The 24,639-nt window shown below is 47.9% G+C and overlaps 1 protein-coding gene across 2 annotated transcripts in view; it reads left to right on the top strand.

The window, feature by feature from the left end:
* The window catches only part of PGBD5 (piggyBac transposable element derived 5), a 103,395-nt gene that overhangs the window by 71,320 nt on the left and 7,436 nt on the right, over positions 1-24,639 (top strand). For both annotated transcript variants that reach the window (XM_069571549.1, XM_069571548.1), the window contains exons 4-5: positions 12,803-12,983; positions 15,830-16,027. In XM_069571549.1, the coding sequence (XP_069427650.1) occupies positions 12,803-12,983; positions 15,830-16,027 (379 nt within the window). The remainder of the gene's footprint in view (positions 1-12,802; positions 12,984-15,829; positions 16,028-24,639) is intronic.

Genomic DNA, 24,639 nt, shown 5'->3' with positions numbered 1-24,639 from the left:
TTTGCTGACTAAGGTCCATCTAGTCAAGGCCGTGGTTTTTCCTGTGGTCATGTATGGATGTGAGAGTTGGACTGTGACGAAAGCTGAGTGCCGAAGAATTGATGCTTTTGAACTGTAGTGTTGGAGAAGACTCTTGAGAGTCCCTTGGACTGCAAGGAGATCCAACCAGTCCATTCTGAAGATCAGCCCTGGGATTTCTTTGGAAGGAATGATGGTAAAGGTGAAACTCCAGTACCTTAGCCACCTCCTGTGAAGAGTTGACTCATTGGAAAAGACTGATACCGGGAGGGATTGGGGGCAGGAGGAGAAGGGGACAACAAAGGATGAGATGGCTGGATGGCATCACTGACTCGATGGACGTGAATCTGAGTGAACTCCGAGAGTTGGTGATGGACAGGGAGGCCTGGCGTGCTGCGATTGATGGGGTTGCAAAGAGTCAGACACGACTGAGCGACTGAACTAAACTGAACTGAACTAGTCTATGACCCAGAGATTGGGGCCCCAAATTTACACACAAGCTGTCTGATTCTTACCCAGCTTTGTTGTTGTATTATTGATGTTCTAACACTAGTTATGACTGATCACCCTTGTTTTGAGACATACTTTTCCTGTTGAAAGAATTTGAGGAATTTGTACTGAAGGGTTTTTTAAAATTATTATTTAACTTCCAATTTTTTTATGTACTAGTGAGTTGCTGCTGCTGCTAAGTCGCTTCAGTCATGTCCGACTCCGTGCAACCCCACAGATGGCAGCCCACCAGGCTCCCCTGTCCCTGGGATTCTCCAGGCAAGAACACTGGAGTGGGTTGCCATTTCCTTCTCCAGTGCGTGAAAGTGAAAAGGGAAAGTGAAGTCGCTCAGTCATGTCCGACTCTTTGCAACCCCATGGACTGCAGCCCACCAGGCTCCTCTGTCCATGGGATTTTCCAGGCAAGAGTACTGGAGTGGGGTGCCATTGCCTTCTCCGACTAGTGAGTTACTCCTGACCTAAAACTAATTCGGAAAATGAGGCTCAGAATGGAATTGATTAACTAAAGTGAAGTTTGCTTGTGGAGTCAGAAACTGGGTGGGACGTTTACCCGTCTGTTTAACTGTGCAGTGGCTGGGATGCCAGTTTCAATCTGGTGCAGGTCAGATGTGGTTATGTCCCAGGATGGGACTGGCTGTGGCACAGTACCTCTGTCACAGACCCCAGTGTCCATGAGCACATGGCTTAGCACTAATATTTCCTCAGTCTGTTGAATGGGTTAGTTTGCCCAACCCTCCTTACCATATAGGGAAGCATAGACAAGAAAGAAATTATTAAGTGCCATGTAAGTGAATCAGACGCTAACTGGATCAGATTACACCCCGGCCCTCTTCCCAAGGAACTATATTCAGAAGGGTACAAAGAGCCCACCTGTCCCTCCTCCAGTCTATTGTTGTTTTACTGATATGGAGTTGATTTGCAAAGTTGTGTTAGTTTCAGGTAAACAACAGAGTGATTCATTTAAATATACGCATATATTCTTTTTCATGCTCTTTTCAGTTATGGTTTATTATATTGAGTGTAGTTCCATGTGCTGTACAGTAGGTCCTTGTTTATCTATTTTATATATAGCAGTGTTTGTTAATCCCCAATTCCTAACCTATCCTTCTCCCCACCTTTGGTGACCATAAGTTTATGTCTGTGTCTGTTTTGTAAATAAGTTCATTTGCATCAAGTTTTTAGGTTCCACATAGAAGTGATGCCTTTCTTTCTTTTTCTGACTGACTTCACTTAGTATGATAATCTCTAGGTCCATCCATGTTGCTGCAGATGGCCTTATTTCATACTTTTTTGTGACTGAGCAATATCCCATTGCATCTGTATACCACATTATCCATTCATCTGCCAGTGGGTAGTTAGGTTACTCCCATGTCTTGGCTGTTGTAAATAGTGCTGCTGTGAACGCTGGGATGTGTGTATCTTTTCAAACTAGAGTTTCTCTTCAGTCCATCACTTTGAAAGTCAGCATCACCTATTAGCTGAGCCTTGGGATAAAACAAAAGCCAAGTTCTTGTAAGGGCGTGTAGTGCTGCAGGTGTAGCCAGAGAAGACGGGGCAGAGAACAGTCTCAGCACGTGAGCCCTTCCTGGCCGAGGCCGTGGTGAGAGGTGGCGTGAGAAAACACTGGTGGTGAAAACTGTCAGTGAAGTGATGTCATACAGATTTTGCGGGAAAACCAGGCTGATGAGCCAAAGAGGGTGTGAGTGAGCATGTCCAGTAGAACTTTCCATGATGATGAAACGCCCTGTATCTGTTGCTCCACCCTGGCAGCCCCTGTTTTCATGTAGACTGAGTGCTTGACTACTTGACTGAGGAATTGGCTTCTTCATCTTTCTTAATTTTTAGTTAATTTAAATTAAAATAGCCATGGGTGTCTAGAGGTTACAGCACAGATATGAAGCTTTGCCATAAAAAAGATCCTCTCTGTGTATGCAGCTTGCACATGATGGAATAGCCTTGCAAGGTGCACAGAGCATTGTCATCTCATCAATGAGGAGACCAAGGCTCAGAGCAGCCAACTCTCCCCAAAGCTCACAAGGCAGTAGATGGCAGAGCCTTTGCCCCTTAAATCCAGGGCTGTGCCCTCACCAGTCTCCCGGACAGACTCCATTCCTCTTGTGAGTGAGCACCCTTTAAACTTGATGGTTCTCATGCATGGCCATCCCTCCACAGGTGACAGCCCTGCCCATCTCCATGTGCCCATCCTGCGTGGTTTCCAGGTGTGCTAATGCTGCATTCTTGTGCTGTTTCCTCATTTCTGGGATTGCACCCTCCACCTGCTCTGCATCATTAATGAATACAAAGTTTAAGCAAAGGGTTACAGTCTCCTAACGCTTGACTTCCCCATCGCCAGATATGCCCCCGCCAGCAGTGGAAAAGCCCAACGCTCTTCTGTTCTGCAGAAGTAGGATCAGTGGTCAAGACCATCAAGGCCCAGTGACAGCTTAGTGGAATTTTCAGCTGGTGCATCCTCATGACCCTTGAGACCATCAGTGATCACAGCTTTAACCAGTGTCTTTTTGGGAAAAGTGGTGATGGACCAGGTCCTGTCTCACGAGGTCTCAGGGCATTTCAGAAGTAGGGCTAAGATAGCCAGACAGGTGGTGCAGGCATCTCCCAAGGTATTACCACTGTAATCCATGTTTCCTGAGATTCTTTCTGTTATGATGTCAATAAAAAATACACAGTATCAGTGATAATATCATGGGGCAAAGTGTAATACCATGTATTAATAGTTTTCTTCCCTCTCTCTAAATGTGTATATGAAAGAGTTAACAATCATAGGAGCCAGAAGAACTTTTTTTTTTTTCTTTTGGGGGGGGAAAGTGAAAAGCTTGGCAACTGAAAAATACATTTTTCTGTTCTAAAGACACTTGCCAAACAAGCTGTAGCTCAGATAGTAAAAGTCTCTACTGCAGATTCCATTTTGCACGATGATGGAAGCTGTCCTGTGCCTCTCCCTGCAGGAGGAAAGTTCTAGTGTAGTGATGCTCTCCACATATGTGGATGGAGAGCGAGAACTTTATGAAAAGCTGGAGAGGCAGCAGTTAGGCATCTAAATGAGCGCTGTGTCCTGGGCGCTGTCTTCTGGGAGCCCCCCACGCAGTGTATGGAGGTGTGTGGTGCCCAGTGCTGCCTTCCTCAGGGTCTGACGAGGTTGTTTAAGGGAGGCCCTCAGGTTGGCACACAATCAGTCGCCTCTCTTCCCCGGTCAGAGCAGTGGTGCGTGGTAGACACAAGAATCCATAGAAGGTTATGATTTTTTTCATTCATCCCACTCAGGGATACAGGTTCACCTCTTAGACCAGCTAAGAGCAAACTCAGCCAGAGCAAACTCAGGCCAGCGGGAGCTGGACCAAACTGACCCGGTGGCACTTGTCAGGCAGGTTGAGTCCTTTTGTGGCGTTTTGACTGCCCAGTTGACAGTTCATTGAAAACCCTGCCCCTCAGCTGAGACTTTTGACATTACTATTTTTGTTACTTATTTAAATATAGATCCTGTTTTATGTTCACTTTAAACTCATTATCTTCTAGTACTGAGTGCCACAGGTCAAGACCCTCCTTGGGTTCACTGGCTCATGGCAGTTTCAGTCTCAATAGGAACAGGAGGACGTCTGACCCCGCACCTCCCCGCTTCTCCTGATGGAGCAGCTTAATACTCCTTGAAAGGAGGCTGCCTGGAATCTGGGAAATTGCCAGTGTTCGGACTTGCCTGTGGGGACAAGCAAAGCTAAGTCATCTGAGATGGTCCTGTGACACCACCATGCGTCATGGCTTCTGAAGCGTGTTATTTGCAGGGGAGGTGGGGGCTGTCGTCACCTCCAGGCGTGGTCTCAATGCACAGCGTGTTAATAAGCACTGACTGAGGTGGGGCTCTCAGCAACAGACGAGCTCCACATGGGCCTGTGCTTGGGTAGTTCTGACTGGGGGGCTCCTTCTGTGATTATGTTTAGTTTGTCTTTTTTGATTAAATTGGATTGTGTGTTTAACATCAAAAACATAAAAATCTCAAAATATCTATAATTCCAACATATAAAAAGAGCCATTTAAGAATATAGTCAGCATATCTACACACACACACACACACAGAACAGAGAAAGACTGTACCGTGGCAGAGTTCCCAGCAGGAGTAAACACTCCCAAGCCCTCACAGTGTGGGGTGTTTCGGTAAGGAGAGTCTCTGCTGGTTTATGTGCATCCTTGTACATTGAAATCAGTCTATTTGCCAGAGAATAAAAGTTGATGTCACCACCACTCTGCTGCTTTTATTAATAATAATGAGGTGGGGGAGCGTGCCCTTCATAAGCCATGGTGTTTGGTCCCGTGGTCATAGGCATGCAGCTGTTGAGCAGCGAGCACCATGGGTGGAGGCGGACCCTGAAGGTGCCCACAGATCCTGCCCCCATGTGGGGTGCCTCACCCGGTGCTTCACTCAGACGCCCACCTGGGTGTTGCTGTGGAGGGAATATGATTCTGCGGATATAACTGTGGCCCTAAGTCCGTTGATTTTAGAAAGGAAGTGATCCCAGGTGGACCTGACCTAATGAGGCAAGCCTTTAAAGGAGCAACCTCTTCCTGGCAAAGAGCTTGGAAGCACAGGAGGGATTCAACTCAAGGCAGAGTCTCCACTGCCAGCTTTGAAGCTGGAAGGGGCCCAGGGGCGGAGGGCAGTGACCTCTAGGGACTGAGAGGCCCCTCTGCCAGTTCATACCAACAAAGAACCATGCACACATAGCCAGCAATGCTGACTGTGGTATCCTGAACAGAGTCTCACCCATGCCCTGCAGAACCAGGTTTAAGTGGGTGCTGTGTGAACCACTTGGCTTGTGATGACTCAGTACACAGTGAAAAAGCAGCAAGAGTATAATGTATCTAAATTTGAGTGTGTATATCTGTCCAGAAACATCAAATAAGTTGTGTGAGGAGAGGACAGCTGTGTGTGTGTGAAAGTAGGAATCATCTATTATGCTGGATTTATATAAATAATTATATGTTTATATATATAAACAGTAATTTATATAATCTACATATATATGTATATATAATCTATATGTAACATTTATATATAAGTAATATGTAGTTAGAAACCGATTTCTGTTCTAGTTCTGCCTTGAGCACCATGACCTCGGAGGAGTCAGCAGTGTTCACCGGCTGTACCCACCCCACTACCGCCACTGCTTTCCAGCCAGGCTGTTGGACTTTCTTGATCCCTCCCATCCCGGGCGGTTTCCTTGCCCTCCTTCCCCTGCAGGTCTCTGTGAGCGCCTCCTCCATGGGAGGCCCCCAAGTGCTGGTGACCTCAGGAGCCTGGCTCAGCTCTGCACACCCACACGTGCTAACCCTCCCCGACCTTCTCCAGTTTACACCTTCCTCTTCTGTGGCTTCTGTTTGGAGGGCCCTCCGCACCTCAGACTCAGCACCGTCACAGCTGGGCTCAGGCATCCCTCATCTGTTCCTTGCCTCCCCCTACCGCCTGGGCCGATGGCTCCCCAGTACTGCAGAACCAGTGCTGAGGGCCATAACATCTTAGGGGCTGACAATGCTTTTGTTTCTCTCAAAATCAGAAGGGGAAAAAAATAAAAATTGTAAGTTGAAGAAAGTGCTTTAATATATGATATTAATATATTTATGCCACTGCAATTGTAAAATACAATTTTAAATACTTTTTCACAGAGGACAAGGCCCATGGGAGCAAAAAGGCCCATGAAAGTCACAACACAGCCCTGCCCCCGCCTTGTTTGCAGGATGGTGGCGTTAGCCCTGACAAGGCCATGTGTTGCTGTGCCTATGGCACAGGAAGCAGAGCGGTACTTCGGGACCTGACCTCAGTGACATCACGCAGCTCTGAGTACTGGCAAGGGTCCTCTTCTGCCCTGATGGGCGAGTCTGAGTGAGGAATCCTCCTTACCTTCAGTTCCTTGCTGACAGGCCTTGGTGCTTGCGATGAGCAGAAGTGGCCAGCCCCTCGGGCTGGCGGGATCCGCTGTTCCCTGGCCAGACACTCGATTCCCTTCCCAGCATTGTCCCCACAGGGACTGGGGCCTCTGTGTGCCAACCCTTTCCCACCCCCAACCCCAAGCACATCCACGCTTCCAAAGAGGGCAGAGAGTGTGTTGGGGTGGAAGGGAGGACACTGGTCTGTGCAGCTGAGTCTGGTCTGGAAATCAGAGGGTGACGCTGGCAGGCGTCTCACATCTGAGAACCTGGATAACCTGCCTTCCAAAACACTGGCTTTATTTCTGGAGACAAGTTTGTAGGGCTCTGGCTCACCCAGTACCTCAGCTGGGAAAGCTGCTGGTGAGAAAGATGTGATTCTTTCCAGGTTATCATTAGCTTCAGGAGAGAAGCAATGTTCCCTTTGCTGTTAGGACGTAAGCAGGGTCAGTTTATTCTGCTGGTGTTGGTCACCCTGATGGCCATGTTTAGCCCTGCCCACTCCAGGCATCCTCTCATGAATCAAGGCTTGTGGGTTCATCAGAAGGGGTGATGTCTTATGTCTACTTTACTGGGGCCTCTGAACTTGGCATCTGTGTGGTTCTGAACCATCCTTTGGCACTGGCATACACCTCCTGCATGAGAAGCTCAGACCTTCCAAGCAGCTGCTGACTTGTCCTGGAGCATATCTGAGGCCATCCATTCAGTGCTTGAATAGCTCTGAGTGTTAGTAAGAGCTCTGATTCAAGCAGATCTGTTTTCCACCTGTTTGTTCACATTCAACGTGGTTCTGCCCTAGAAAGGTTATAATCATCATTCCGCAGCATAGCTCTGCAGCCAAAGAGGAGCTCTTGGAGTCCTCTGTGCTCCTCCCTGTGCTCTTTGTTATGGCTTCCCTAGAAAACTAATACACCGACCACCACCCTTCTCTTTACACCTTGGGAAGTGTGGCATCCCAGAGAACCGACCGTGATGTGACCAGGGAAGAATAAGATGGTCACCACCTTGGTTTTTAATGGGAGTCAAGATACGTATCTGAGGCCTGCAGTCATCCATCTCGAAGTGTTTAGTATTTTGCTTGTTTTAATACTCTTGCTGAGTCATATTTCTTGCATCCCATACTAGATGCAGTTAATTTTTTTAGCTTGGTTACAGGATTTTGCATTTAATCCTATTAAATGTTGCCTGCCTCAGGCAGAGTGTGCCAGGGGCTGCCCCATCTCTCCAGGGAACTTCGGAAAATAGGTGGGGTGTCATCAGGATTGGGCCTGAGGGATTCCAGCACTGCACCTTCCATACTCTGCTGAGAATCCTGGGTGTGTGTGGATGAAAGGTTTCCTTTCAGGGGACATGTGGGACAAAACTACTGTCCTGAGGTAGAATGCTCAAACTACTGCACAGTTGCATTCATCTCACACACTATCAAAGTGATGCTCAAAATTCTCCAAGCCAGGCTTCAACAGTATGTGAACTGTGAAATTCCAGATGTTCAAGCTGGATTTGGAAAAGGCAGAGGAACCAGAGATCAAATTGCCAACATCCACTGGATCATCGAAAAAGCAAGAGAGTTCCAGAAAAACCTCTATTTCTGCTTTATTAACTATGCCAAAGCCTTTGACTGTGTGGATCACAATAAACTGTGGAAAATTCTGAAAGAGATGGGAATACCAGACCACCTGACCTGCCTCTTGAGAAACCTGTATGCAGGTCAGGAAGCAACAGTTAGAACTGGACATGGAACAACAGACTGGTTCCAAATAGGAAAAGGAGTACATCCAGGCTGTATATTATCACCCTGTTTTTTTAACCTGTATGCAGAGTATATCATGAGAAACGCTGAGCTGGAGGAAGCACAAGCTGGAATCAAGATTGCCAGGAGAAATATAAAAAACCTCAGATATGCAGATGACACTACCCTTATGGCAGAAAGTGAAGAACTAAAGAGCCTCTTGATGAAAGTGAAAGAGCAGAGTGAAAAAGTGGCTAAAAAAATCAGCATTCAGAAAACTAAGATCATGGCACCTGGTCCCATCACTTCATGGCAAGTAGATGAGGAAACAATGGAAATAGTGACAGACTTTATTTTGGGGGGCTCCAGAATCGCTGTAGATGGTGACTGTAGCCATGAAATTAAAAGATGCTTACTCTTTGGAAGAAAAGTTATGACCAACCTAGACAGCATATTAAAAAGCAGAGACATTACTTTGCCAACAAAGTCAAAGCTATAGTTTTTCCAGTAGGCATGTATGGATGTGAGAGTTGGACTATAAAGAAAGCTGATTGCTGAAGAACTTATGCTTTTGAACTGTGGTGTTGGAGAAGAGTCTTGAGAGTCTCTTGGACAGCAAGGAGAGCCAGCCAGTCCATCCTAAAGGAAAGCAGTCCTGAATATTCACTGGAAGTAGTGATACTGAAGCTGAAACTCCAGTGCTTTGGCCAACCGATGCAAAGAGCTGACTCCTTTGAAAAGACCCTGATGCTGGGAAAGATTGAAGGTGGGAGGAGAAGGGGATGACGTAGGATGAGATGGTTGGATGGCATCACCGACTCAATGGACATGAGTTTGGGTAGGCTCTGGGAGTTGGTGATGGACAGGGAGGCCTGGCGTGCTGCAGTTCATGGAGTCACAAAGAGTCGGACACGACTGAGTGACTGAACTGAGGTGGGTTTGGGGACAGAGTGCCCAGCGTGGTTGTGTCAGGATATCCTGTGAGTCAGAACTGGTGCAGAAACCTGTGGCGTGGCTGTAGCATTGGGCTTTGCTGAAGGAGAGAAGACAGGTTCTGAGGAAATGTGCTTGCTTGGCCACAGCCACACATGATGCTTGGCAGGGATGACTAGCTTCACCTCCGTGTCTTACTGTCTGTCAGGGGTTCCTTCTGGGGATCTAGGTGGGAAAGGCATAAAGACCCCGAAATGAAGTATTAAGTCCTGCCACATGAACCCCCAAGGCTGAGGGGAAGCCAAGTCCTCCCTGATGACTCCTCAAGGATGAGCGGCTTTTAAAGGCGGAGCCACACCACCTGCTCTTCCTTTAGCTTAGGCACATCAGATGCTGTATTTTGCAAGAGATCGTCTGCGGTCACTTGGCCAAGGGCAGCACTGGGGACCTGCCAGTCCTCCCTGTGCCCCGTCTCGGCTGTTCTCAGGCTGTATGACCAGGCCTGCATTCAGCAGTTCTGTGCCTCAGGGTAGTCAGGGTGCGGCTCCCTGCCCGTCAGCTGCTGGCTGTGGTCCCTGGGCTGTGTGACAGGCACGGTGAGCACCATGAGCACTCAGAAAGGGGGGCGGTAGTTAATACCCATGTGTTGAGTCTTCACGGTTCAATCAAATGTAGGGAGGACCACTCACTTCTTAACTCCCTTCCCACTTCCTGCATCTGTGTCTTAGATGATGTCTTCAGAAGAAGGTCATGGGACTTGGTTTAAAATTATTGTGTAGTAATTCAGCAGTAATTATTGTGTAGTAATTTGCAGCCAAAGATGGAAAAGCTCTATACACTCAGCAAAAACAAGACTGGGAGTGGGCTGTGGCTCAGATCATGAATTCCCTATTGCCAAATTCAGACTTAAATTGAAGAAACTGGAGAACACCACTAGACCATTCAGGTATGACCTAAATCAAATCCCTTGTGACAATACAGTGGAAGTGAAAAATAGACTTAAGGGACTAGACCTGATAGACAGAGTGCCTGATGAACCATGGATGGAGGCTCGTGACAGGAGACAGGCAGCAAGACCATCCCCAAGAAAAAGAAATGGAAAAAAGTAAAATGGCTGTCTGAGGAGGCCTTATAAATACCTGTGAAAAGAGGAGAAGCGAAAAGCAAGGGAGAAAAGGAAAGATATACCCATTTGAATGCAGAGTTCCAAAGAATAGCAAGGAGAGATAAGAAAGCCTTCGTCAGCGATCAGTGCAAAGAAATAGAGGAAAACAATAGAATGGGAAAGACTAGAGAGCTCTTCAAGAAAATTAGAGATACCAAGGGAACATTTCATGCCAAGATGGGCTCAATAAAGAACAGAAATGGTATGGACCTAATAGAAGTAGAAGATATTAAGAAGAGCTGGCAAGAATACACAGAAGAACTATACAAAAAAGACCTTCAGGAGCCAGATAATCACCAAAGTGTGATAACTCACACTCACCTGGAGCCAGACATCCTGGAATGTGAAATCAAGTGGGCTTAGGAAGCATCACTACGAACAAAGCTAGTGGAGGTGATGGCATTCCAGTTGAGCTATTTCAAATCTTAAAAGATGATGCTGTGAAAGTGCTTCACTCCATATGCCAGCACATTTGGAAAACTCAGCAGTGGCCACAGGACTGGAAAAGGTCAGTTTTCATTCCAATCCCAAAGAAAGGCAATGACAAAGAATGCTCAAACTACTGCACAATTGCACTCATCTCACATGCTAGTAAAGTAATGCTCAAAATTCTCCAAGCCAGGCTTCAGCAATACGTGAACCATGAACTTCCAGATATTCAAGCTGGTTTTAGAAGAGGCAGAGGAACCAGGGATCAAATTGCCAACATGTGCTGGATCATCAAAAAAGCAAGAGAGTTCCAGAAAAACATCTATTTCTGCTTTATTGACTATGCCAAAGCCTTTGCCTCTGTGGATCACAATAAACTGTGGAAAATTCTGAAAGAGATGGGAATACCAGACCATCTGACCTGCTTCTTGAGAAACCTGTGTACAGGTCAGGAAGCAACAGTTAGAACTGGACATGGAACAACAGACTGGTTCCAAATAGGAGAAGGAATACGTCAAGGCTGTCTATTGTCACCTTGCTTGTTGAACTTCTATGCAGGATATATCATGGGAAACGCTGGGCTGGAGGAAGCACAAGCTGGAATCAAGATTGCCGGGTGAAGTATCAATAAGCTCAGATATGCAGATGACAACACCCTTATGGCAGAAAGTGAAGAAGAACTAAAGAGCCTCTTGATGAAAGTGAAAGAGGAGAGTGAAAAAGTTGGCTTAAAGCTCAACATTCAGAAAACTAAGATCGTGGCATCCGGTCCCATTACTTCATGGCAGATAGATGGGGAAACAGTGGAAACAGTGGCTGACTTTATTTTTCTGGGCTCCAAAGTCACTGCAGGTGGTGATTGCCGCCATGAAATTAAAAGTCGCTTACTCCTGGGATGGAAAGTTGTGACCAACCTAGACAGCATATTAAAATGCAGAGACATTACTTTGCCAACAAAGGTCTGTCTAGTCAAGGCTATGATTTTTCTAGTAGTCATGTATGGACATGAGAGTTGGACTATAAAGAAAGCTGAGCACTGAAGAATTGATGCATTTGAACTGTGGTGTTAGAGAAGACTCTTGAAAGTCCCTTGGACTGCAAAGAGATCCAGCCAGTCCATCCTAAAGGAGATCAGTCCTGGATGTTCATTGGAGGGACTGATGTTGAAGCTGAAACTCCAATACTTTGGCCACCTGATGCGAAGGGCTGACTCATTTGAAAAGACTCTGATGCTGGGAGAGGTTGGGGGCAGGAGGAGAAGGGGACGAAAGAGGATGAGATGGCTGGATGGCATCACTGACTCGATGGACGTGAGTCTGAGTGAACTCCGGGAGTTGGTGATGGACAGGGAGGCCTGGCATCCGAAAGAGGATGAGATGGCTGGATGGCATCACTGACTCGATGGACGTGAGTCTGAGTGAACTCCGGGAGTTGGTGATGGACAGGGAGGCCTGGCATGCTGCAGTTCATGAGGTCACAAAGAGTCGGACACGACTGAACGACTGAACTGAACTGAACTGAACTGAACTGAATTCCAGCACATCCTCTTTGCTGGTCCTGGGATGTCACGTGGGTTTTAAATCCCGTCTCTCCCTCTGCAGTATGAAGTGAATGTTGCCCCTTCTGCCCACCTGTTGGTTACTAGGACTGTGGACATGCTTTGTAAATGAAAAAGGGGTATGTAAACAGAAAGTACACAGATCCGTTCTTACAGGGGAAGTAGCCTTTATTTCTGTTTACTGTGAACATGACTTCTGTGCTTCAGAACAGGCAAATGTGTTTGCATTTCATCTCAGCGGCCAGATGCATTACTTGTAACTATTAGACCTTTTCCCTTCTCTACTCTGGCAGGTCCGAACTGCAGTCTTGGGCTGAGGCACTGGGCTGCAGGGCAGCCAGGAAGTGACCAGTCTCTGTGGACCACAGAGATGCTGGGGCCAGTGGGGGCTGTGGAACAGATGGCCTGAAGCGGGGTGACTTTCCCACGTTCCTGGCCTGGTGGCAAAAGCCTGTGCTTCCTCAGTGACGGGACCCCAGCCTGGCCGTGCTGTGAGCTCACTGACCCCCGTGTGTCTCTGATGCAGATTTATGTCCACCTGAAGGAAGGCGGTGGCCCTGATGGGCTGGATGCACTGAAGAACAAGCCCCAGCTGCACAGCATGGTGGCCAGGAGCCTGTGCCGGAACGCGGCCGGGAAGAACTACATCATCTTCACTGGGCCCAGCATCACCAGCCTGACCCTGTTTGAAGAGTTTGAAAAGCAAGGTTTGCCAAGTGGGGACCAGATTGAATGAGGTCCCCCCGCCCTTGAGAAGTGCGGAGATGGGGCTGAGGGTTCGGGTGGGTAGCATGGCCCCCAGAACGCCTGATGAGAAAGCCTGAGGCTGAGGGCCTGCTGCCTGTCTGCCCTGCTTGGCCCCAGAAATGTAGACAGAGACCTGTCTCAAGCTTATGGTCTAGGGGACAGGTCAGTACAGGTTTTCTGGGTGCACCCCTTTGTGTCCTTTGTGATGAGGCCAGGCCCTCCAAGGAGTTTTGCTAGCGTTTAATGGGCTGCTATAACAGAGTGCTACAGAGTGGGTGGCTCATACACAACACGGATTTATTGCTCCCAGTTGCAGAGGCTGGATGTCCAGGACGGGGTGCCAGCATGGCTAGGTGAGGCTGCAGGTTTCTCCCTGTGTCCTCACGTGGGGAAAGGGATGAGGGAATCTGTGGGGCCTCTTTTCTAGGGGCACCAATCCCATTCATGAGGACTCTGCCTTTCTGACCTAATCACCTCCTGAAGGCCCACTTCCAGATACCATCACCTCACCTGAGGCGTTAGGTTTTCGATGTAGGATTTGGGAATGGGGCACAAATATTAAATCCACAGCATCAAGGCACAGCTTCTCCTAAGGCCCTTAGGGAGTCTGAACTCCCCAGTCTGTGAGCTGTCATGTCACCCCTTCCAGTTGGACAGAGAATTGTGTGGATTAATACAGGCATCTGCACAGTGGGCCTCAGAGAGGTGTTAGCTCCCCTCAGTGCTAAGATCCCTGGGTCATTTGTTGAAAAGATTGAGCAAGCCTTCTGCCTCTGGAAGAATTGGGGCTACAGAAGCAGACCCCAGCTGAGTCAGGGAGCCCCATGGCAGGCTGCATCTATTTTCACTTGCTCCTGCATTTGGGATTTATATTCCGTTCACTCAGGAAAAACCTAGAACACCCCCACTCAGCTCCTCCAGACGCTGAAATTGCAGACCTGTTGCTTAGCAACAGATCTGAAGTCTGGCCTTAAAAACAAACCCTCTCAAGTAACAGGGAGCCCATAGCTGCTGACCTGTGGCCTCAGCAACTGTGATGAGGCACCCCCTGGGCTGCTGACCTGGGCTGCACCCCACTACTCCGGTTCCAGCAGGGCTCAGGGTTTAATTGTTGAGAGAATTCAGTGTGGACAGATCAGACTTTGTGAAGCAGGGCCGTGGAAGTCAAGTTGGAGAAAGCGGGCCCTAGTGCTCATGAACCCAGCGGCACGTGTCCCTGTGTAAGAGCACGTGGTGAGCACCGGGGCCGCCACGTCCCCTGGCCTGCTCGGCTCCCAGTAGGAGTGTCACGGGCATGGCACGAAACCCCGAGGGTTCCCAGAACTGCGCTAACAGTTTCTGTGGACCCTGCAGGCCCGGTGCTGCCTCATCCCAACTCGCCACCTGGACCGAGGGTCCCGCTCTCATAGCGTGGGCCTGGTGGGACTGGTAGGTACAGAGTGAGGGCACCAAAGGCTTCCCTGAGATCTGGGCCGCTGGCCTGTGTTCTGGGAAGAAGAGGGCCCTCCCTGCTCAGGGAACTAGAGGATAGAGGAGAATCTTTTAGTGGAAAACAGTAATTAGACATGGAATTTGAGTCTTTCCCTCTCATATGACCCCCTGGGCTCCCCTTGCAGTGCCTGACGGGCGGGGAGGCGGTCTCCATGTTGCCCATGGATGGCTGCCCCCACCCCAGGGACTCTGCGCTCTCTGGTCTGGTGACCCCAGGAAATTCTGACGGGCAGCCCGGGTTGAAGTCATAGCCGAGAGCCTGGCTGTGCCTCCTGGGCGCATGGAGACTGCTTTTAGTCACATGAGAATCGCTCTTTTTATAAATAAACGCGTGCACTGCTAGATTCTCTTCTCCCGTTAGAAGAATGCAGCTGCTCTGGGTGGTTGTGTTCATCAAGCCTGGTGGGCAATTTTAAACATGATCCTCATTCGTCTGAATTCTCTTCTTGTTTTGAAGGCAGATTCTCGTTTGTAAGTCTCGGAGTGTGGGTATTTGGATCCTAGTGGTGGGAGCCGTGGGGAGCCCCCTCTTTTGGGCGAGACTGGGCATGCCTCCCAAGGGTCTGACCGAGGCGGTGGAAGGACAGGAGACCGTGAGAGTCCTTCCACCACAGAAGGTGACAGGGTACTCATGCCCATGACATCGGGGAGACTATTCCCCAGGCTCTAGTCAGAAGGCCCCTTCACGTCTCCTCTGGGCATGGGGAGAAGTGGGCTTCCCCGTGGCTCCCCAGGGGAGCCCATGAGCAGTGAGGACTGGGAAAGACCTCGAGTCCTGGAAGAATCTGGAGAAGCCTCCTTATTTCAGTTGGTCTCTGCTTGCAGGGCTTCTGCTGCAGGCAACATTCTGGAGTTCAGAGGCCCTGCTCTAGCTCTTCCCCCAGAAAACTCCGCCACTCACCACCCCCACAAAGCAGGCTGCACACAGGCGGAGCTTCCCGAAGTGCCCTGCAGATGGCGAGTCTTGGTGAGAGGGGTAGGGTACATAGCTGGTTTGGGCTTAATGATGCCCGTCTCTGCCCGCCCAACCAAGAGCCTGAAGTTCATGTGCATCACGTGAGCTCAGAAGTTCTAGAAGCAGATGGGAGAATGGGTCCGCAGGTTCAGCCCTGCACTGGCAGGTCGCAAGCCCCCTGGCCGTGAGAACTGCTGTCTTCCTGCCGACGCTCTGCTTGCCTTAGGTCTTCTGTGTAATCTTAGATACATACAGAAGTGAGGGGGAGGCAGCACGTCTGGGGTGAAAGCTCCCAAATTTCCCATCTCTCCTGGGGAAGCGGGGAGCCACCCTGAGGCTGTGTGGTCCCTGTACCCGCAGGGATCTACTGCTGTGGCCTGCTCAGCTCCAGGAAGAGTGACTGCACCGGCCTGCCGCCCTCCATGCTAAGCAGCCCAGCCACACCACCTGCCCGGGGCCAGCACAGCATCCGGATGAAGGGGAGCATGTCCCTGATCTGCTGGTACAACAAGGGGCACTTCCGCTTCCTGACCAATGCCTACTCGCCCATGCAGCAAGGTGGGCATACTGGGGGCCCCGGGTGGGGCTCTGGAGGCTGGGCTTGACCCCTGCCCCTCTTTAGCTCTAGGCCGTGGAGTGGGTGATGCCTGCTGCTTCTTACATGGAGGCTGGCCCTCCTGAGCCCACAGGCTGTCAGCGCCCCGGGACTTGTTATGTCAGGAGAAGGCTGGCATTTGCAGATGACCCAAGCAGTTCCCCACATAGGTCCCTAGGTCATACATAGTGTGATAATTGGTTCTGTTGAACAGCATTTATATAATCGCTTCATCATTTAGGATTCTGTGAAAAATCTAGTCTCATGGGAGGAGGGAAAAAGTCAACCATTCTTTTTTTTTTTTTTCTGCTTTTTATTTATTTATTTTTTTTTACTTTACAATACTGGATTGGTTTTGTCATACATTGACATGAATCCACACAGGTGCACATGAGTTCCCAAGGTTGAACCCCACTCTCGCCTCCCTCCCCATATCATCTCTCTGGGTCATCCCAGTGCACCATTCTTATCTTTTCAATGTTTGTATTTAAGGGAACCCACAGCTCAAACATTATTAAATAGCAGAAAAGAAAATTGCAATGACAAAGGGACCCTTTACAAAAGTACTTACAGCTTCCCTGGTGGCTCAGAATCCACCTGCATTGCAGGAGACCTGGGTTCGGAAAATCCCCTGGAGAAGAGAGCAGCTACACACTCCAGTATTCTGGCCTGGAGAATTCCATAAACAGAGGAGCAGGCCATGGGTTTGCAAAGAGTCAGGCATAACTGAGTGCCTTTCACTTTCAGTGTACTTGAAAAGTCCCTTGGGTTCCTTTACATTAAGACATCTTTGTCTTTACTATTGGGCTTCCCAGGTGGTGCTAGTGGTAAAGAACCCGCCTGCCAATGCAGGTTAAGAGATGCCTTAACCTGAGGCGTTAAGAGACGCCAGTTGGATCGGTGGGTCAGAAAGAACCCCTGGAGAAGGGAATGGCAACCCACTCCAGTATTCTTGCCTGGAGAATCCCATGGACAGAGGAGCCTGGTGGGCTACAGTCTGTAAGGTTGCACAGATTCGGACACAACTGAAGCGACTTAGCACAGCAGTCCGTACTATTAAAGAAACACTGCCAAGGAACTCGGGTGTGTGTGTAGTGTGTGTATTGCTATGCGTGTATGCCTGTGTGTGGTATTTAGCATCTCTTTTCACTTTTCCCCATCCCTCACCTCCACACACACCTCGTGCAACATTTCAGTGCAGGTTACAGTCAAGGCACATGGGTGTTGTTACCCCACTCAGGGGTGTGGGGGTGGAGGTGGTGAAAGCCGACCCATCAGGTTCTGTATCAAGGGCACCTAGAGGAGGCTTTTGGAATTGCCCTGCCAGCTGAAGGATCGCCCTGGACTCCTGCTGTCTTTGCGCTTGGGCCTCGAGGCGGGACCAGAGGATCGAAGTATCTTGGAAGGTGTGGGTCTAGGGTGTTGGAGTTGCTTCCCACCAAATTATTTTAAGTGATGGCCTCTGAAACGATGTCCCAAAGCAGAAGATTCCCCATGTCTGAACTGGTGCAGTGAGGTGGCAGAGAAAAGACTGCATCTGGGAAGGGTAGGGAAAAGCCTGCAATAGGGTCGAAATCCCTAGTCTCAAGGACTAGAGCCCTTTAATCAGACACCAAGGGAAGGAGGCAAGAGGCTATTAAGGGGCAAAGACAATAAAATTTTGGGAGGGTTGGGTTTTAAATAAGCTGAAACGAGTATTTGTGTTCAATTCAGTGATACTTTCCATTTCTAAAGTGTGCGCTCTGTTATTAATCATGAAGTTCCAAATCCTAGACACCCTTAAAAATCTCGAGGTGTGTGTCCACAGCCTGGCCACAGACCGCCCCCCACCTCCAAGCCCCTGAGCCCTCCCTGCCCCGTTAGGGCCTGTGGACACTGTGAGCCCATCTGGGAGAGAGGAGACCCTGGGTATGCCCGAGGGGCTCGCAGAGTAGAGGCTATGGTGTCGGCATGCTCCCCACTTGGAGTCCTTTTCCTGGTTCCATCCAAGGGCCTTGCTGCTTAATGGAGATAGTTCTGATGTGACTGTCCTTCTGCTGTGCTTCAAAAACATGATTTTTTAAAACTACCTAGTATTTCATCCTTAGATTGTGTCGTAATTCTTTATCTTGCTCCTATTAATGATCTTTTTTTTTTTTCACAATATGAAGAGTGATATAGTGAAGATTTTCATAGATAAGTCTTCAGGTTCATCTTTGGTCGCTTCCTCAGGATAAATCTAAAAGTTAAATGGTTGTGCTGAAGGGTCTGCATGGTTTTAAGACTCTGATGCTGTGCTGCCAAAAGGCTGTACTTATTACCACTGCAGTGGTTACAAGAGACTGAGATTTCTCCTGCTATACCAACACTGTATTTGTTTTCTTTCCTAAATTTGTCAATAAGATGGCTGAAAATGCTATAAAATTTTAACTATAAATTGCCATGACTGCTGGTGAGGTTGAACATCTCTTCATGTGTTTATTAGCTGATATTCGATGATTTTGTCATGTTCTTTTAAATTTTTCATTTGAAGTACTTGTCTTAGGAACTTGAAATTTTATGAAAGATTTTATGCCTATAGCAGGTATTTTTATGCATTTGTCTTCCTGTTGCTTTTATTTATGGTCAGTATTTTTAATGTGCAAAGGGTTTTCATTTCCACATAGGCACAGCTGTTGAGGGCCTTCCTAGGTGGCACTAGTGTTAAAGAACCTGCTTACAATATGGGAGACATAAGAGACTGGAGTTCGATCCCTGAGTTGGGAAGACCCATGGAGGAGGGCATGGCAAGCGACTCCAATTTTTGCCAGGAAAATCCCATGGACAGAGGAGCCTGGTAGGCTACAGTCCGTAGGGTCGCACAGAATCAGACTTAACAGGCATGCACTGCTGTTAATCGTGTTATTTGTTCTCATGCTTAAAAAAAACCCTGCTCTGTCCCAAGGCCAGGTAAGTAAATAGACCACCTGGTTGTTTTATAATGTGATTTTGTGCTCTTTGCACTTGGAATTTATTTTGGTATGTGGCATCAGTCAGGGTGCTACTGTTTTTTTTGATAAGTGGCAAAGATTGGTTGACCAAGCAGCCCCACCTCTGTTCCTGAACCATTGATCAAATAATTATTTTTTCCCTACTTATTATATCACCCAGATGATAGAGTCTCCTATGTTCTAAAGACTGCTTGCCAGCTTTATACTGTCTTCTATTATGAACATATATGCTCTTGTAAAAGGTGAGCAGAATTTCCCATTTCAGAAAACATGTAACTACTTATGAACATTCTGTTGTTTAGTTACTCAGTCGAGTTTTAATCTTTGTGACCCCAGGGACTGCAGCATGCCAGGCTTCTCTGTCCTTCACCATCTCCCTGGGCTTGCTCAAACTCAAGTCCATTGAGTCAGCGTTACCATCCAACCATCGCATCCTCTGTCATCACCTTCTCCTCCTGCCTTCAATCCTTCCCAACATCATGGTCTTTTCCAGTGAGTCAGCTCTTTATATCAAGTGGCCAAAGTATTGGAGGTTCAGCTTCAGCATCAGTCCTTCCAATGAATATTCAGGGTTGATTTGCTTTAGGACGGACTGATTGGATTTCCATGCAGTCAAAGGACTCTCACGAGTCTTCTCCAACACCTCAGTTCAAAAGCACCCATTCTTCAGAGCTCAGCCTTGTTTGTAGTCCAGCTCTCACATCCATACATGACTACTGAAAAACCATAGCTTTGACCTTTGTCGGCAAAGTGATGTCTCTGGTTTTTAATACACTGTCTAGGTTAGTCATAGCTTTTCTTCCAAGGAGCAAGAGTCTTTTAATTTCATGGCTGCAGTCACCATCTGCAGTGATTTTGGAGCCCTAAAAGATAAACTCTGTCACTGTTTCCATTGTTTCCCCATCTATTTGTGATGAAGTGGTGGGACCAGATGCCATGATCATCTTTTTTTTGAGTGTTGAGTTTTGAATGTTAAGTCAGCTTTTTCACTCTTCTCTTTCACGAGGCTCTTTTGTTCCTTTTTGCTTTTTGCCATAAGAGTGGTGTCATCTGCATATCTGAAGTGAAAGAAGAGAGTGAAGTCAGTAAGTCGTGTCATCTCTTTGCCACCCCATGGACTGTAGCCTACCAGGCTCCTCCATCCATGGAATTTTCCAAGCAAGAGTACTGGAGTGGGTGGCCATTTCCTTCTCCAGAGGATCTTCGCGACCCAGCAATTGAAGCCGAGTCTCCCATATTGCAGGCAGATGTTTTACCACCTGAGCCTCCAGGGAATCTGAGGTTATTGACATTTCTCCTGGCAATCTTGATTCCAGCTTGTGCTTCATCCAGCTCGGCATTCTGCATGCTATACTCTGTATCTAAGTTAAATAAGCAGGGTGACAGTGTACAGCCTTGACTTACTCCTTTCTTGATTTGGAACCAGTGTGTTGTACATGTCCCATTCTAACTGTTGCTTTGTGACCTGCATACAGGTTTCACAGCAGGCAGGTCAGGTAGTCTGTTATTCCCATCTCATGAAGAATTTTCCAGTTTGTTGTGATCCATACAATCAAAGCCTTTAGCATAGTCAGTGAAGCAGAAGTAGATTTTTTTTTTAAATTCTCTTGCTTTTTCTATGATCCAGCAGATGTTGGCAGTTTGATCTCTAGTTCCTCTACCTGTTCTAAATCCAGCTTAAACATCTGGAAGTTCTCGGTTCATGTACTCTTGAAGCCTAGGTTGGAGAACTTTGAGCAGTACTTTGTTGCTGTGTGAAATGAGTGCAGTTGTGCAGTAGTTTGAGCATTCTTTGGCATTACTTTTCTTTGGGATTGGAATGAAAATTGACCTTTTCCAGTCCTGTGACCACTGCTGAGTTTTCCAAATTTGCTGGCATATTGAGTGCAGCACTTTCACAGCATCATCTTTTACGATTTGAAATAGCTCCACTGGAATTCCATCACCTCCACGAGCTTTGTTTGTAGTGATGATTCCTAAGGCCCACTTGATTTCACACTCCAGAATGTCTGGCTCCAGGTTAGTGATCACACCATCATGGTTATCTGGGTCGTTATGATCTTTTTCGTGTAGTTCTTCTGTGTTTTCTTGCCACCTCTTCTTAATATCTTCTGCATCTGTTAGATCCATACCATTTCTGTCCTTTATTGTGCCCATCCTGGCATGAAGTGTTCCCTTGGTATCTCTAATTTTCTTGAAGAGATCTCTAGTCTTTCCCATTCTATTGTTTACCTTTATTTTGCATTGATCACTGAGGAAAGCTTTCTTCTCTCTCCTTGCTCTTCTTTGGAACTCTGCATTCAAATGGGTCTATCTTTCCTTTTCTCCTTTGCTTTTTACTTCTCTTCTTTTCACAGCTATTTGCAAGGCCACCTCAGATAGCCATTTTGCCTTTTTGCGTTTCTTTTTCTTTGGGATGATCTTGATCCCTGCCTCCTGTATGATGTCACGAACTTCCATCCATAGTTCTTCAGCCACTCTGTCTATCAGATCTAATCCCTTGAATCTATTTGTCACTTCTACTGTAAGGGATTTGATTTAGGTCATACCTGAATGGTCTATTGGTTTTCTACTTTCTTCAATTTAAGTCTTAATTTGGCAATAAGGAGTTCATGATCTGAGCCACAATCAGCTCCCAGTCTTATTTTTGCTGACTATAGAGCTTCTCCACCTTTGGCTACAAAGAATATAATCAATTTGATTTTGGTATTGACCATCTGGTGATGTCCATGTGTAGAGTCTTCTCTTGTGTTGTTGGAAGAGGGTGTTTGCTATGACCAGTGCATTCTCTTGGCAAAACTCTGTTAGCCTTTGCCCTGCTTCATTTTGTACTCCAAGGCCAAACTTGCCTGTTACTGAAGGTGTCTCTTGACTTCCTACTTTTTCATTCCAGTCCCCTGTGATGAAAAGGACATCTTTTTTTTTTTTTTTGGTGTTAGTTCTAGAAGTTCTTGTATGTCTTCATAGAACTGTTCAGCTTCTTCAGCGTTAATGGTTGGAACATAGACTTGGATTAATGTGATATTGAATGATTTGCCTTGGAAATGAACAGAGGTCATTCTGTCACTTTTGAGATTGCACCCAAGTACTGCATTTCAGGCTCTTGTTGCCTATGATGGCTACTCCATTTCTTCTAAGGGATTCTTGCCCACAGTAGTAGATATAACGGTCCTCTGAATTAAATGCACCCATTTGGGTCCATTTTAGTTCTCTGATTCCTAAAATGTGGGTGTTCACTCTTGCCATCTCCAGTTTGACCACTTCCAATTTACCTTTTTCAGGATCCCAGGTTCCTACGTAATATTGCTCTTCACAGCATCGGACTTTACTGTCATTGCCAGACACATCCACAGCTGGGCATTGTTTCCACTGTGGCTCAGCCTCCTCTTTCCTTCTGGAACTGTTTTTCTGCTCTTCTCCAGCAGCATGTTGGCCACCTACTTGGGCATTGTTTCCGCTGTGGCTCAGCCTCCTCTTTCCTTCTGGAACTGTTTTTCTGCTCTTCTCCAGCAGCATATCGGGCACCTACCAACCTGGGCAGTTCATCTTTCAGTGTCACATCTTTTCGCCTTTTCATACTGAACATTTTAGGGATTGATTTGTTATTCTTTACTGTGGATTCTAAGGGAGAATGAGCGCTCTTTCAGAAAGTGTGAGCCCTGTCATTGTTCAGTTACTCAATTGTGTCCAGTTCATTGCAACCCCATGGACCGCGGCATGCCAGACTTCCCTGTCCTTCACCCTCTCTATGAGCTTGCGCAGACTCCAGTCCATTGAGTCAGTCATGCCGTCCAGCCCTCTCATCCTCTGTCATCCCCTTCTCCTCCTGCCTTCAGCCTTTGCCAGCATCGGGGTCTTTTCTAGTGATTTGGCTCTTCATATCAGGTGCCAAAGTTTTGGAGCTTCAGCATCAGTCCTTCCAGTGAATATTCAGGATTGATCTTCTTTAGGATGGACTGGTTGGATCTCCTTGCAATCCAAGGGACTCTCAAGAGTCTTCTTCAACACTACAGTTCAAAAGCATCAATTCTTCAGCACCCAGTCTTCAGTGTGAGGGTATGCAGGCTCTTTAAGTTACATGCTGTCATTTACCCAGAGTCATCCCCATGAAGAACCAAATCCTTTTTGAGTCTTCCATCTCCCTCTTTGCCCATAGAGTTCAGAGTCCATGAGGCCCGTGTGGGTGTGGAATGTTTGCATATCAGATATCAGGTCTGTGTGTTAGGTCTTGACTCATTCGTTCAGACTTAGAGAAGGGCAGAAAGGACGTCAGCCCAGCCAGAAAAAACCTGGAGGAGGTGGAGAGACAGACCCCTGCAACAGGAAGACAGGTAGTTCTGTCATAGGCCCATGTGAACCTACAGTGTCACAGAGGTTTACTCTTAGAATATAGATGTGCAGAGGGTCACACCCAGCCACAGACATACAAGGGTGCACCCAGAGACAACACATCATCCCTGGTTATGACGTCAGCAGAGACAGTAAATATCACATAACCTCTTGTCAATATTCCAATGTCTAAAACTTTCCATTCCTCAGAAAACAATATTAATAGGACAGCAGTCTCACCCTTTTCATCTTGAGTAGTATCTGAAATCTAAGGTATCACCAGGGAGGAGGCTGGACTGGTAATAACCTTGGAGAAATGCTCAAAGAGATTGACAGAAACCTGGATTTTGAAGCCAGTCTTCTATTTCCAGCTGTAATCCTCATTTAAGTTCAAAAGTGTGAAGGAATAGGGAGGAAACTTCTTCTTCCGAGAGAAGGGGAGCAGGCCTCTCACACCTGGGTGAGCAGCCCTGAAGCTACTGCCCTGCCGGTGCTGAGGGCAGGCGGTGGGAACCGCAGGGCCCCGGCCAGCACCATGCCCTCATCCCTGGAGAGTGGACCTGACCCGCTGGGACCCTGCTGCCTCAGAGCGAGATGTCCCCTGCCTCTGGGAAGAGAGAAGGGAGGGGATTTTATCAGACAGTCTGACCTGCTCATACCCACATGGATCTGGGAAGCCCTAAGGGGGCCTCTTTAGCCCTAGAGGAGGCTGTAGTTGAAAGTCAGGCAAATTAAAATAGAGCTGGCGATGGGAAGCCTCCCTGGGCCATGCACCCAGGCCAGGTGTGAGGTGGGGGTGTTTGCTCTCTTGTGTTTGGGGTTGGGTGGTGAGCAGAGGCCCCAGGGCAGGTCCCCACAGGAAGGGTGCTGTAGAGAGACCGCCCTCCGTGGAGGCGGAGAGCCCAGCCTTGGAGGACCTGCATGTGGCCGCGGCATCCGACAGTAGAGTGTCTCTGTGGAGAGAAGCTCTCAGGATCCGGGCCCCAGAAGCCTCTGACTGGGAGGAGGCCCTGGACGGGCACCATGGTTCTTTGAGGTCTTGAGGCTTTAGAAAGCGTGTTGCCTGGGTGCTGCCCAAGCGTCCCCACACCTCCAGAGCTAGCTTCTCAGCCTCTCATAAGATCTCCAGGCACTCCAGTGCAGAAAGTCAGTATTTGGGGAGCAGGGATGGGAGACAAAAAACTGTCCTGGTTTAGGGCTGAGTCTGAGCAGATGGATCGGTGTGACTCTTGTCTCCCTCCCCCTCAGTGGGGGGGGGGGGGGTGACGAGCCATTTT

Source organism: Ovis canadensis, chromosome 25, assembly GCF_042477335.2.
Source record: "Ovis canadensis isolate MfBH-ARS-UI-01 breed Bighorn chromosome 25, ARS-UI_OviCan_v2, whole genome shotgun sequence".
Lineage (NCBI taxonomy): Eukaryota > Metazoa > Chordata > Mammalia > Artiodactyla > Bovidae > Ovis > Ovis canadensis.
Note: the sequence above shows the minus strand (reverse complement) of the source record. Positions and strands in the feature narration are given on the sequence as shown.